The sequence below is a fragment of the Thunnus maccoyii genome, chromosome 4 (assembly GCF_910596095.1).
Source record: "Thunnus maccoyii chromosome 4, fThuMac1.1, whole genome shotgun sequence".
Taxonomy (NCBI): domain Eukaryota; kingdom Metazoa; phylum Chordata; class Actinopteri; order Scombriformes; family Scombridae; genus Thunnus; species Thunnus maccoyii.
The window spans coordinates 7,138,535-7,152,862 of NC_056536.1; the positions used below are offsets into that span (position 1 = coordinate 7,138,535).

The window sequence follows — 14,328 nt, forward strand, 5'->3', positions numbered from 1 at the left end:
TAAGAAGGAGATCATGTGGTTTCTGTTAATATCTCTTCTAATTAGCTTCTAAGTAGCTTACTGTCCATATTGTGAAATTTTTACATTATTATTTGTGGTAGTTTGTGTAGGCCACTGTATGTGGTGCCAGAGATCTGTCAGTATCATTCAGTTCCAATGGGAGCTAATTGAAAGCCATATTTCATTGGATGTCCCCTTAGGAAAGATACCAAACATCCCATATATTAAAACAAGTAACCTTTGAAAGAAGACATAGCACATTCATTATTTTACAAATGATAAATTTCTTTAATAAACAATAAAACAAATTCTTGCTCTATTCAAGACCAAGTAGGCTAACGCTGCTGCAAATGCCTTACTTGATCTGGTATGACTAGTCGCTTCTGGTGGCTAATGTTAGCTGATTAACATCAACATTACTGAGTCACTTTTAGCATTTAGCATTATCCAGTAATTACTTGTGGCAAAAGTGACTGCTGTTTGACAAAGGTACGTAGTCATGCTTTAACTCTGTATATTTTAGTGGTGCTAGCTTGGTAGTAGCTGCCTTTAATGTCACCTTTCATCAAATTAATACTTAGTAAAAACTAAACATTTTATGTTGCTATTTTTTGGCGCTTTCGATAAACTGACCAAACTCAGCCTGAAATTGTCTTGTTTACTGTGCCAACCATATCGCTGAAGTCTACCAAAGGAAACATCAGGACAGTATTGTTAAGAAGGAGACAGGGATGAAAACTGACAAGAACTATTGGTCTTTGGTTTTGGGATTTTTATTGTAAATGTGTTTTACATAAAAGAACAAAAGCAAAAATATAACATTTGTAGCAACTCTTTTTGTGTTAAGTGTTTACAGAGCACATTTAAAACAGACCGTTTCACAAAACATGATGCATTTACTGCATTTTGCACTTGTCAAAACATGTGCAAGTCACAAAATTGTTACATAATAAGTATTTATTTTTCGAATGCTGATCCATGGATGAATCATGAAACATTTCATGAGCTATTTTAATGATGTGTCATGTAAACACCTGACAAAAAAGTTGCCATATTTTTACACTATATATATTTGAATTATCGTGTTATGTACACTTTCTTTACATATTTTTAAAAAATGTTCACAATCACAGAAATCACTAGAAGAATATTTCAGTTCTCCTTCCAAATGCACATACAGTATTTACATACATTCATGGGTTCACATAAAACACCCACTCAGAAAAGTGTCTTTTCTGATTGTAGCTATGGAAGGAATGCCTGGCAGAGATAATACACTTTCCCCATACAGCGTCTCATTCATGTGCTGTGCACCAAAAGGGTTTGTCAGTCATTGTAGGTTTCAGCAAATCAAACATATCCAAAAACAACCAAAATCCATTTTAAAGTGATACATTCCTTTCAAACCTTACAATACTTAATGTTGTCCTTAGCTTCGACCTTATGGCAAAGAAAACCATCTCTGAACTCTGTGCAGTAGGCATTTTCTGTCCTCCCCTCCCCCACCATGATTCATTTGGTTTCATTCAACTGAGATGCAAAACACAGAATAAAGAAATCTATACATGTAAATGTAATGTAATGAAAAGCAAAAGAGTCACTGTTCCCTTACAGTACAAAGACAAAGGCAAGAGATTTCATATGTTCAAGATCATGGACAGATAATAGTGTTTTCTGGGTGCTTTTCACTTCTCTATTAACCTTTGTTGAATATGTTGTAACAAGTCACATTAGACCAAAGTAAATGAAAGGGATTAATAAAGATTTCCTATGAATTTGTTATTTGATGCTATAACGGTATGCATTTCCAGTAAAGGGTAACAAGTACAAAAAATACCAGTTAAATTTGATATGTAAATATGTTCATTTCATTCGACATGTAAATATATTAATCTGGATTGAAATTAATGTGAGGGGAAAAACAGAAAAAACAAAAATTTGATTTGGTAAGAGGAGAGGCTCAAATGGGAGCTAACTGAGGCTCCTTTTCCATTGACACCCAAAACATTCCAAATATTAAAGCGAGTCTATGTAACTTTTAAAAGAAGACATAGCACATTCATTATCTTACAAATGAAAAGTTTAATTCAAACACTCCCTTTCTCAATTCAATACACTCAGGGGTTTTCCTGCTACAACCTCTGATATGACTAGTAGCTTATTGTAGCTAATATTGGCTAATATTAGCAAACTTTACATAGATATTGCTGTGGAACTGACATTACTGAGTCAGTTTTATTATTTACCATCATTCTGTAATTGCCACTTGTGGCAACAGCGGAAACCATTATATAATCTTAAGGTTAAGATTATAAAGTTACATAATCGCACAAGACATTTGTTTTCATGGTCTGGGGTGAATTTGTTATTAATGAAAGGGCAACGGGCACAAAAATTCCAGTTGTTAATCTTTTCATTTCATTTCCTATCATGTGTAAAATGTTAATCTGGGAAAAAGAGCAAAGAAAAGAGACTTGCTTTGGTGATTTGAAGAGGCAAGAGATTTGATATATTCAAGACCAGTGTGCATCAGTTACCAGCCTTCCCTTGTGCCTCTTTGCAGTTTACCGTGTTGTATTATTTTACTACTTCTTTGACAGCAGTGACATGAAGTCATTAAAGTGACATGAAGTAATAAATGATAGGGCTAACATCTAAAGAGAAAATTACAAAACCAGAAGACAAATGTTGTCTCACTTTCATGATGCAAAGAAGCAACATATCGTGAGCTGAAGCTAGCGTGAAGCTGCACCCAAATCGGTTTTGAAGGCCATAAAAACACATATTCTGATGACAAGTCTTTTCACCAGTTGAAACAAAAAAGGTGTTGCAGAACAATGATTCACAATGGTATAAAATTCTACACAGTATGGGCAGATAACCGGAAATTTCATGTGTGCCAGTGCAAATTATATAGAGACATGATCTTGGTGGTGAGGAGTAATTCAACATAAACTTGAGCTTTGTTCTTCTGTTTGAGGTTACTACAGTGATTCTGCTCTGTAATTAAACTCAAAGGAAACAAAGAGATTTATTCAAAGCTAAAGGAATGTTGATGCATTATTTACTTTTCTGTCTATGAAGAAAGAATTAAACCAAGGCCCCCAGTAGTTCCCAATATTCCTTAATACAACGTCCAGTAAGCTCTTGTTGCTGGGCAACAAATTAATTTCAAGACATTAAGAAATTAGTTTTTGCTAATATTACCTTTCAACAACATTTGGCTCCAGGAAGGTAAAAAATCACTGAGGGTTTTAAATAGTATCAGACCCCTTTTACTGATGTAAGGCTTTTGACTCCAACATTAACAATACCACACACCTCAAAGTGTAAAAATACTCTTTCTTCAAATTAGAATAGCTAAAAGATTTGAGTGAGACAAAAAAGTTGTAATATACAAGAAGCTTATTCCACCTGTGAGGCTGTTGTGTCAAGTAACAGTTTTCTGTTTTAGTTTAGTTTTTACAGTCTTTTCCTCGCCACCTAATAAATTATCACAGTACCATGAATGTACGTCACGCGTACATATTTGAACATAAACACACACGAGCAAAAGAGTCCTGCACGGACTCCTTTAAAGGGTGTTTGGACTTTCACCCCCCTCCTCTGTCTTTCGTCACAAACACACACACATACAGGAACACCCACCCTCCTCCTCCCTCCCCGCTTAGCGTCAGTCTGTCAGAGTGGGGTCAGAGGGGTCAGTTTGCAGAGCGTCCTGTCCTGCTGCTTCGTGGAAAGCGGTGGACTTTGAGGTGTTTCGACAGGTGATCGCTGCGGGCAAACTTCTTCTCGCAGACGATGCACTGGTATGGTTTCACTCCGGAGTGGGAGCGTCGGTGTCGGGACAGCTCATCCGATCGGGAGAACCTACCGGAAGGAAACCCAGGATGTGACTTATGAAATATATCACATTTTTCTGAACATCTTTTATACCAAAATTCTTCGCTTAATAGCTCAAATTTTGTGTTTTATTCTCTAATCACAATTGCCAATGAACAGTCAGTAGTACAAAACACTGAAATGTCTCTAATGAAAATATATGTCTGTCTGTTAGTTTGAAATTCTCACACTTTTTAGAATGAATGAACCAATCTGTTTGTATACAGCACCTCCTATATAGAAATAATGGACGCAGTCAAGCTTCAAGCTGTCAAACAACATAAAAGCCATGTCAAGCTGTTTTATATGAGGGTAATCTGAGAGGTGTGACGCTACACATGTGTATTGCCCTGCATCTTCTCTGTGAAGTGTTAAAGAGGCGTCCCATATTTAGCTCAACACATGAGCCCAGTCTATTCCTGGCCTGCTCCGCTGTGGTCTCTATGGGCCCTGGACAGCTTGGATACCATGACAGTGAAGGTTTGAGTGGATGCTAGAGTAATGCCTCTTGTATATGTCTTTGTGTGTATCTGTATGTATTAGTAAAGCTGTTAAGATCGGATTAATCTGTAACACGGATTGATTTCCCGGCACATTTCCAGTAGCAGCGGCAGCAGCAGCAGGCTGAAGCCATGAAGGCGATAACTCACAGAGATGTAAAGACGTCACTCACAGTTATTTCAAACCATTTCCACCCTAGACATGGATTACACAACCAGTCTATTCATCATTTTAATGGCCCAGCAGTAAAAAGAAGATAACTGACAGAGTTTATAAAGCTAAGCTGTAGATGTTTAAAATCCAATAACTGCAAAACAAACCGTCAGACTTGAGGTGTGATTTGGTATTAATATCTCTTTCACCTGCAACTCTGCAGTGAATGTTGGTTTGGCCTATAGTCAGATAGCCTGAGAATATCTGGTATAGATTTTAAGTGACTGTCAAATGTCTCGTACCTGCTTCAAGGATGCCACATGGCCCTGACTTCCCTTTAAAAACATTCCTAAAAGGGTCTTTACGACAACTTCAAATTCTGATTCAGATGAAAATCAACCTTGTAGATGTAGCCTTCGATGTAGTTAAGTTAAAGCTGCATTATTTAATAGTTTTTGGGCACTGGTGGGGGTGGTGGTTGGGAAGCACAACAACTTGAAAAAACCCTAGCATTGCCATATTATCACCTTATTAAGTTGTTAAGGCAAGTGTGTTACCAAACAGTTGCTTATTATCACATCCAGCAGACACAGAGCAACATTAGCATTCATTTGGAGTCATGTTTCTGGCCTCCCGGCAAATGTAACTCTCTCTCAACTTTGCCGCTTGGTGCTGGGCAGGTAGCTTACAGTGGGTTTATCAGAGCTTGAAAAACGCTCGGGTGATATGCAGTCAAGTGATAATTCTCCTTAGGTTCATCACTACGAGCAACCCCTTATACATTAATGATAGTCATCTGATTTATTTTCGATATAAAAATATTGATTGGTGCACCTTTAACATAAAGAAATGCTTACTACTACAGGTGACAAAGGCCTCGAGGCAAAAGTGACTGTTTTGACTTGTCTGTCATTTGACAGCTTTTACAGATGTTAAAGGGATTAACTGGGTCTCTTAATAAGGGCATGCCTCATGGTGTTCTGGATTAAGATAAAAATCAGAAACTACATCAGTCACTGTACATTGGCTGTACATTTGCTCCTTAAAGCAATGTGTGTAACGGGCACACACACATTACACTCTATAGCTGTACTCTACAGCTTCAAGTTGGGGCATGAAACCATTTATTCTACTGACTCAACCTGGGCCTATGCCCAACTATAACATAGTGTACTGGGGAGGATCTTTCAACAGAACATGCATTTAGGACTTATGCAAATAGACAGCCTGATTGTACTTTAAATCCATGTTTTCTGGGACGACTGATTACGTGCCAGTTCTCTCTCGCAGCCATGCCATCTGTCTCTCTAACTCATGCCCTCTTTTGATAGCTCTTCCACTATTTCTTTCCTAAGCTAAATCGAATAAGTTTCTCGGCTCTACATGATACTGGGATGGGTGCAAGGTCACTGAGCTCATAACTCCAAGGGCACCTCTGTTGATCACTCTACTGTGTCTTTCAATTCAGGTCTATGGTTTTTGCAACTGAAGTCCTCTGGGCGGCTTGTCATGGCTGCAGTACAACACATAGTATACACATTAGCGTGGGTGCTGTGGGAAACACATATGCAGACTTTGTTCTAGCTTGTCCCTATACTCAGCTCTACAGCCAACAGAGCGTAGTGAAAACAGCCTGGATAGGTGGGGCGGACAGGTTAGTTACACACCTGGAAAATTACAGTAACAGAGATACTGGCATGCAGACATACAATACAGCCTTTTATCTGTCATCTTTATTTTTCTTGTCTCCTTTTGTTTAGTTTATCCTGTCATCTCATGGCTCTTTGTGTCTCCTACCACTGTGAGAGAGTCAATTTAAAGTCTGTGTAAGCTCAAAAGGATATTACATTAATGCATGACTGCACTAATCAATGACATAAGTTTGCCTCCTACATGAAAACTATACACATGCAACCATAAAAACTCTTTTGACTGCTTTTCCAGAATGGATGTTTGTTTTAACAAGAAGAGCTGGATTCAATTCCTCCTTTTGTGAAGTGTTTCGACTTCACCGCCCTCCCTAAAGAGGTCAGAGGATAGGAAGATGGTGGTTTCTATAGGGTCAATAACATATCATAACTGACAGATAGTAAAGCATGCTCTCTCTCTTCCTGTCTTAATGCCTCTCCATTGAGCTTTAAGTGTCAAAATCTAAAGATAAATCAAAGTGTGTCACCACCCAACAAGAATGTTTTGTTGTAACGATGAATGTATCAGCTGACAAGGACAACAAGCCACTGCCCCGATGACAGATGTCGAGTACACACACGTCACAGTGTTATTACAGCAAACTGTTTGGGTTTGAGCCCAGCCGTCCAACACAAACCTCACATGAGAGTCTCCATGCAGGTCTGAGCTTAACATACTGCATGCTCCTATATGTGCTGCCTGCATGTATTCTTTCAAGTGTTTTTTGTTTTTTTGTGTGTTTTGTGACTTTGCCTATGCATCCAGATCTATACATGAGCATAACTAGAAACTACAGTCAGAGAGAAAGAGAGGGAGAAAAGTCTAAAAAAAAATGAAGACACAGTTTGGCAAAGATAAAATACGACTTTCACCAAGGTATATGTAGAGGTCCGACCAATGAAATACCACTCCTCCCTACTTCTGAGGATCCAACACATGGATCTATTCTAAGGTTGTAGAGGGTAAGAGGTGCCTGTCTCCCCAATTCACCTCCATTTCCTGGCCCAGGGAGAGGAGCAGGGAAAGGGCAACTGTATAATACAGTATACTGCTGCTGTCATGTAAGGGATTTGGAAATGCAGTCTTGGGAGGACTGGGAGTATTATGTTTTAAGGTCAGCTAAAGAAATTCATTGTCCTGAGTGCTTACAGTGCATGAAAGAACCAATGCAACCTTTTCAAAAACTGAAAAATACACTATTCTTAAGCATAAAACAAAAATCGTATGTGCTGGAGATGCAGGTTTCTTGCCTGACAGCAGGAAAAGTAAACTGAATGAGAAAATATCTACAAATTTAAGTTATAGTTTATCTAAAGCTATGGTGTCATGTATGCAGTATGTTTAGGATATAGTTGTAGATACCTCAGTAGATATAGTAGTATTTGATGATTCATACAATTATGTGGTGAAAATATAACTACTGAGTTAGCGAGATAGCCAGCGGATTACACACTAGTCAAACAGTTTTAATCACTATTGTCATATCCTGTATGTAATTAAATTAGACCACTGCAGTACAGCTAATGCTATATATTGCATTTCATCATTTCATGTTTTGTAGGTTTCCATCTGTAAAGCAAATTTCAAGCTGCAATCAGGAAGACTATGTGTGTCCATGTGTCATCCAAAATAATAAGTGATGTCACATTAGAAAATAGAAAATCCTCATTGACCATGTTTGCCAAATACTCATCTTGACTTTTACTGAACTCACATTTATAGAAGTATCTAAATTATTATATAAATATGTTTTTGTTGGTACATCTTGCTGCAATTCTGGACTGCGAGTTACCAAGTTAACAAAACTTTTCATGATGCAAGAACATTTTCTATTCTATGTCCAAGATAACTTGATATTACATAATATCCTGACAAACACTTGAATAGCCCAGACATGATGCATGTTGTGAAAACAAAGTGTCAGATCTGGAGGATTTGAAAAGACTGCAAGTGCAGTACAGACTCTTCACAGACAGTGGTGTTGCAGGGAGAACCCTGGTCACTGATAAACCCCGGACCAGAACTGTCTGCTGAGCTGGTCCAAACTTATCTGATTCACTCTTTCTCACACATGCACACACATACTGAGAGAAGAACACACACACTTGTTTGCATTACTTTCCTTAACCTAACCTAAACCTAATCCTAATTCTAACCTTAACCTTGCACTGAAGTCCTTACCATAACTTAATCATAACAATATGTTTTGTCCTAACTTAACCCTGCCTCTGTCCATGTATAGAAAGACATACATGCACACACAGACACAACACTCTATATGCACCTTTGCAATATCTAAAAAATGTATAAAAGAGGCATCCATTGACCAACAGGTCAAAAGGTGACATTTGAACTTTGGATAGAAAAGTTTAATTTTTATTTTTACTTAGATGAAGGCAATGATTAAGTGACAGAAAGGAGAACTGGGCCAGTTTGCTTCCTTGGAGTCTTTAAATATTGTACCATGGATTGAAAATTAATTGTGTGCAGCATGGGAGTCTGTCTGAATTAAAAACTTTGAACTTGATTCTGCAATAATCCAGTGTATCTCTGATGCACGAATGTGTGTGTACGAAGTGGTTGCAGACAGTGAGCAAACAAGTGGAATAACTAGCAGGGGGCAAAGTCTGCATGCAGACAACTTCAAAAGGCACTGCTATCTAATCTACAACTTTACCATGGTACAAAAACATACAGATAGCAGGAACTCACAGCCAGCATGTAGAATATAACAAATTATAACCTTGAATACACTTAATTGCATCTTTGCCAAAGATGGGCCGTTTTCCCTTCCACTTCCCCTCCCTCTCCTCCTGAATCCTGTTATAGTATATGGAACACATTTATTCCCCCATAAAACCGTTCTCTCTTGTGTAAAACAATATCTTGGTTCTTTTAAACAAAGTGGGGACTTTGAACCATTTGCTGTTTCTGTGAAAAGGATGAAAAACTTCCAACATGTTTCATCCCTCAGAAAGCACTAAAACAAGATAATAAAACAGTTTCCTGCTACTGCACTTGATGGATTAAGATCTGTACTTTTCTAAACAGTGTCACAGTGTCTTCTTAGTTGAACTAACCCCAGAATAAAGAGCATATTCATGACTGCTCTTGTCTCTGATGTGCAACACTTTCTACGTCTCATCAAAGTCAACACAGATTGGGAAAAGTCATTTATCAACAGCAGAAGTTGATAACCCTGGTTACTGTAATCTCTGTAGTGTAAACATATAGATCAGTCCACACTGCAGGTGCATTACACATAATTACACATCATTTAGCTACATTTTCTGTTGGGCAATGTACTGTATGGTTTATCCATCCATCCATCTATCTATCATTCATCTCCATTCACTCATCCAACCTTTGATCAGTTCAAGCTAAAGCTGCTGTATATATATTTTATATGATGTTATCTGGTCCTGCTCACCTCCATCCACAGCCGGGCCATGTGCAGGCGAAGGGCTTCTCCCCCGTGTGCCTCCTCAGGTGAGCTTTAAGGTGGCTGCTCTTGGTGTACATCTTGTTACAGCCAGGAAAAGAGCACTTGTGCATTTTAATAAGGTCTGCTACTGCACTCTTCTGGTACCTTTGACCTCCAGCGAGCACCCCTGCAGCCGAACCTCCGCCTAACCCGCCTTCCCCAAGCCCTATGGGTTTGGCGGCAATAGGTACCGGCGCGATACGGACAAATTTGGATGAACCAGTGCTTCCATTTTTGCTTGTGCTAGTAATGTTTGCTGGGGAAAGCAGCTGAGGCACCAAGGCAAAGGTTTGCCCCTGGATGTTGACCAGGAGCTGGGCGATTTTGATATCCGATGGGGCCTGAGTTGGTGGGGATTGGGTTTTCTGGGGTTGGGCCTGCTGGGTGACAGCATCTGATATGGCACTGGGGTTGGGCTCTTGTTTGATCTGTATGGGCTGGATTTGTAAGATGACAGGCACACTGGAGGCAGCACTGGTACCTTCTGTTGAGGCTGACGGTGATTCACAGTCCTCCTGTTTGATCCCATCAACTCCACTACAAGAAGAACTAGTGCTAGCTATACAACTAGCATCCACTGTTGATGATGAGCTGTCCATGTCAGAGGCACATGGTGTATATTTGGTCTCTGTGTAGGAGGACAGTGGAGAATGAGCCACGGGCACAGTCTGATCTGAGTTCTGCGACACTGATATGAATTCCCCTGCTATTGTCCTTGTACTTTCCGCCTCAGCGTCCTCCAGCATTGGTGACATCTCTTCATCGCTCCCCTCCTCTTCTTTCTCCATTGCCACCACCATGTTCTCCTCCAGGAACTCCTCAATCTCCTCCAGGGTGGGCTGAAAGAGGAGCGCTGCAGGATCCTGCAGCTCGTCCAAGAAGACAGGGAACTCATAACAGTCCTCTTTGGCCTGCTGCTGGAGGAGACTCAGCCGCTGCTCCCTCTTGGACTCCCAGGCCAGGCCCATGGGTACAAGGGGGGCAGTGGGAGACGAGGAGGAAGAGGAAGGTGAGGAGGATAGGGACAGAGAGGAAGACAGAGGAGAGGAGAGAGAGCTGCTGCTGGCGTTATAGTTTAATGAGGTGGTGAGGGAGGCCTGTGAGAGGAGGAGGTCCAGCAGGCTGTCTTGACTCTCTCCTCCTGAAGAGCTCCCACTGCTCCTGCTGCTCCTGCTTTCATAGCTTGAGCTGAGCACATGCTGTGATGTCTGTGACGAGGACTCAGGGCTGGAGCAGAGGGAGGAACGAGGGCTGGAGGAGTCGCTGAGGTCATCCTCAGACAGGCGAGGCGAGGAAGAGAGTGTCACCCCTTGGTAGGGGTGGTGGTGATGGTAGATACATGCATCAGTAACCATAATGCCGGGCGACACACTACCACTGGCGTGGCAGCAGAGGCATTTGTAGTCAGACCCCGGGGAGCCGGTATAAAACAGGAAGGTCTCCTCACCAAGCGGCAAGTGATCCACCATTCCTGTGCGGATGAATGGCAGCTGGACTCTGCTCTGAAGATCAAGCTGTTCTGCTGGAAATTGGCTGAATGTTGATGAAAACTTTGTTCTTCTTCCTGCAGAAGACAAATGACTGTGTTCATCAGTTGTGACAATGAAAAAAATATTTGATATTGTATATGAACCCAAAATTACTTCTTTAATTAAATTTGAATTAAAGGTAAATTTAACTTTACAGTCAACAGTTTTGTGCACTGGCGTGACCCTTCCTATTCTGCCAACTAGCACAACAACACGGTAAGTCGGAAGAGGAGGATGGGGAGGACAGGAACAGAGAGGAAGATAGAGGAGATGAAAGAGAGCTGCTGCTGATGTTATAGGTTAATGAGGTGGTGAGGGGGGCCTGTGAGAGGAGGAGGTCCAGCAGGCTGTCTTGACTGCCTGCCGACCAGTTTAAGTCAGACTGACCACATAGTGTGGTCAGTCTGACTTAACTGTGAGGTTAATGTTTTACAAGATAGTCCTGCAAGTTTATATTATATAAAAATGTGTAAACCAGTAGATGGACGGAATAAAATTATTTGGTTTCTATGCACTACCTGTTGCCTGTTCAAGAGGTCTGCAGCTGATGGCACTCCAAAAGGAAAGTCAACCACGTGTGAGGGAAGTGGAATTTGAAGACTCTTGTGTGTGTGTGTGTGTGTGTGTGTGTGTGTGTGTGTGTGTGTGTGTGTGTGTGCGCTGCAGCTGCTGGTGCGCACTACAAGCTGACCATGTGGAATCAGGGGTTCCCATTTCTCACCACTTCTAAGATAAAGCCGCATGGTTCTGCTGTCATTTAATAGTGTGTTTCTATTTATTTCTCTCTTGTGGCCTGTATTACTGCTTACTCTGACCTGTCATGCACAGAAAAACAATTGCAATGCTAAAATCACTTTTAGGGGACTATATAGTTTCAGATTAGAATAAAACCACAGAGTTCAGCTAGTTACAACAAAAATGCAGTCTAAGCAGTTGACTGGCCAATAGTGATATTTCATGAGAGTATAAGATCAGCAGATTTCACTGGAATGATAAGTGAAGGATTTAATATCTATTTTTATCCAAACAGCACACAAACAATACTCCACGTCTACATTTACATGGATTAAAATTGCAAGACATTATCAAATGGCTTTAAATGCAATGAGTAGCTTATGATGATTAAACATGACGTTAAAATCCCTTATAAAACCTTAAAAGGCTGCATGTGTATTGAATGCACTCAACAAAATGAATGTGCGCCCTCTTCTGTAAAGCGAAAAAGCAGCCGTTTTTCCAAAGTGAGTCTGGAGACCTCCAGGGGTCCTCAAACAGATTCCAGGTGCTTCAATAAATAGTTTAATTTCAGTATAATTTATAAACTTTGAGTTATGTTATCACAATCACATGAGTGTTTCAGACCAACCTTCTTATCATGCTTTAGCTGCTCTTAATTTTTCAACTTTAGAGTAGTTATGTAATTAGTGATCTAACGCCGAAATTTGAATCAGATATAGTTTTTTATGTGATAACGTCATATGACATCGAGGGACTGAGGTCTACTGCTGCTGGACCTACGCGATACATCATGGAAAAAAAAAAGTTTTGCGAACACCGTGACTTGGCCAAGTCTTAAGTCATTTGCCCCACAGTAACCCTGCCGCACCGAAACATCTAAAGACTTTGACAGCATGATGCGCTCCTGGTCACCACGCTGCACGAGGTTAAGTTAAGGTTAGGTTCGGAACTCAGAATTTATGGCATGTTTAACACTGCAGACCGTGACAGCGACCGTCACACCACAGTAAAAAAAAAACCGATATCAGTGAGAAAAAGAAAATGTGAAAAAAAGATGAATATAAACTCAGTCAAGACAGACAGACATGTCACGCGCTCCAGTTTGGATTTATATGAATTCGTACTGTGAGAACAGCAGCTGCATATACAGCACAATATTACTGCATCGCCATAAGCTTGCAAGCTTCACATGCACTATAGAAAGCAGATGCCTCCAGCGGAGCCATGCTTCTCACTGCATTTGACAACGAAAGACAGAAAACACACATAAACAAGCACTTTTCAGTCCACTGTTAAATCACACCAAGCGTGCCTGCTCCTTCTGCACTCACCTGTTTATCTGAGAAATCAAAGATTCCGCTTCTCACCGCTGAGCGCTTTTCCACTTGAAAGTAGCTGTCAGTGCGTAATCGTGCGTAATGGCAATATAACTCCACGACACGGTCCTTGCATAGCTGTACTCCTCCACACTCTCTCTCATACACACACATGCACACACACTATCTCTCTCTCTCTCACTCTCTCTCTTTCTCTCTCTCTCCAGAGGGCTGGTTGTTCGCTTGACCGTCACATGATCGGAGCTGGGTATGTTATACCAGTTAAAATAGGGGGTCGGCTTATGAAGGCTCGCCTGCTCGGTGCGCATGCATTGGCTGTCTTCGCAGGGAGGCCGGCCTCAGGGTCTGGCGTCAATGGAGAGAGGGGTTGTGTGTGTGTGTGTGAGTGAGGGAGGAAGGATGTGTTCTAGTGAGTCCTGATCATAAAATGTGTTTCATATACGTATAATGACTATGGGGGACTTTGGTAGTGTAGTTATTAACAGTGTGTTGTCATGCTTTATTTACATTGTGCTATTTGTATACTATTCCCAACAGGGATCTCTGACTGTGATACACGTGTTTTGTGTTTCTTACAGTATTGCGATGCATTGTGATATCATATAATAAAATTATCGGTAAAGATTACAGTTGTTTTCTGTTGTAACGTCATTCAGTCATGTAAAGGCTCTATAGGATAATAGTTTTTATTAGAGGGAAATGAGAGTCTGTCCTCTTGCAGAAAATTCACCATAATGATCCCATATTATTACTATACGTTACTGTATTTGAGACTTACAATTAGTATCTTAACTTATACTCATCATACATATGATATTTTATCTGCTAAGATTAAATGATGATATTTCTGGAGAAACAAATAAGGGCAAAAATATCAGCAGTTTAGTTCACAGGCGTCACCTCTGCTGACTAGAAAGCACACTGGGCTTTAGCCTGTTACAGATGACTGTTGCTGAATAAGAGGCTGAGTGATTGAGTGACTGAGGGAGCTATTGAGTGGGTAAGTGAGTGTGTT

At 40.5% G+C, this 14,328-nt stretch overlaps 1 protein-coding gene across 1 annotated transcript; it reads right to left on the reverse strand.

Moving 5' to 3' along the window:
- Positions 1-769: 769 nt before the first annotated feature.
- Positions 770-13,523, reverse strand: LOC121895059 (Krueppel-like factor 15). The gene is made up of 3 exons (XM_042407880.1): positions 13,308-13,523; positions 9,656-11,273; positions 770-3,870 (listed from the first exon to the last, which is right to left on the reverse strand). The coding sequence occupies exons 2-3, from the start codon at positions 11,176-11,178 to the stop codon at positions 3,702-3,704; spliced, it is 1,692 nt and encodes a 563-aa protein (XP_042263814.1). The 5' UTR covers positions 11,179-11,273; positions 13,308-13,523; the 3' UTR covers positions 770-3,701.
- Positions 13,524-14,328: the final 805 nt, after the last annotated feature.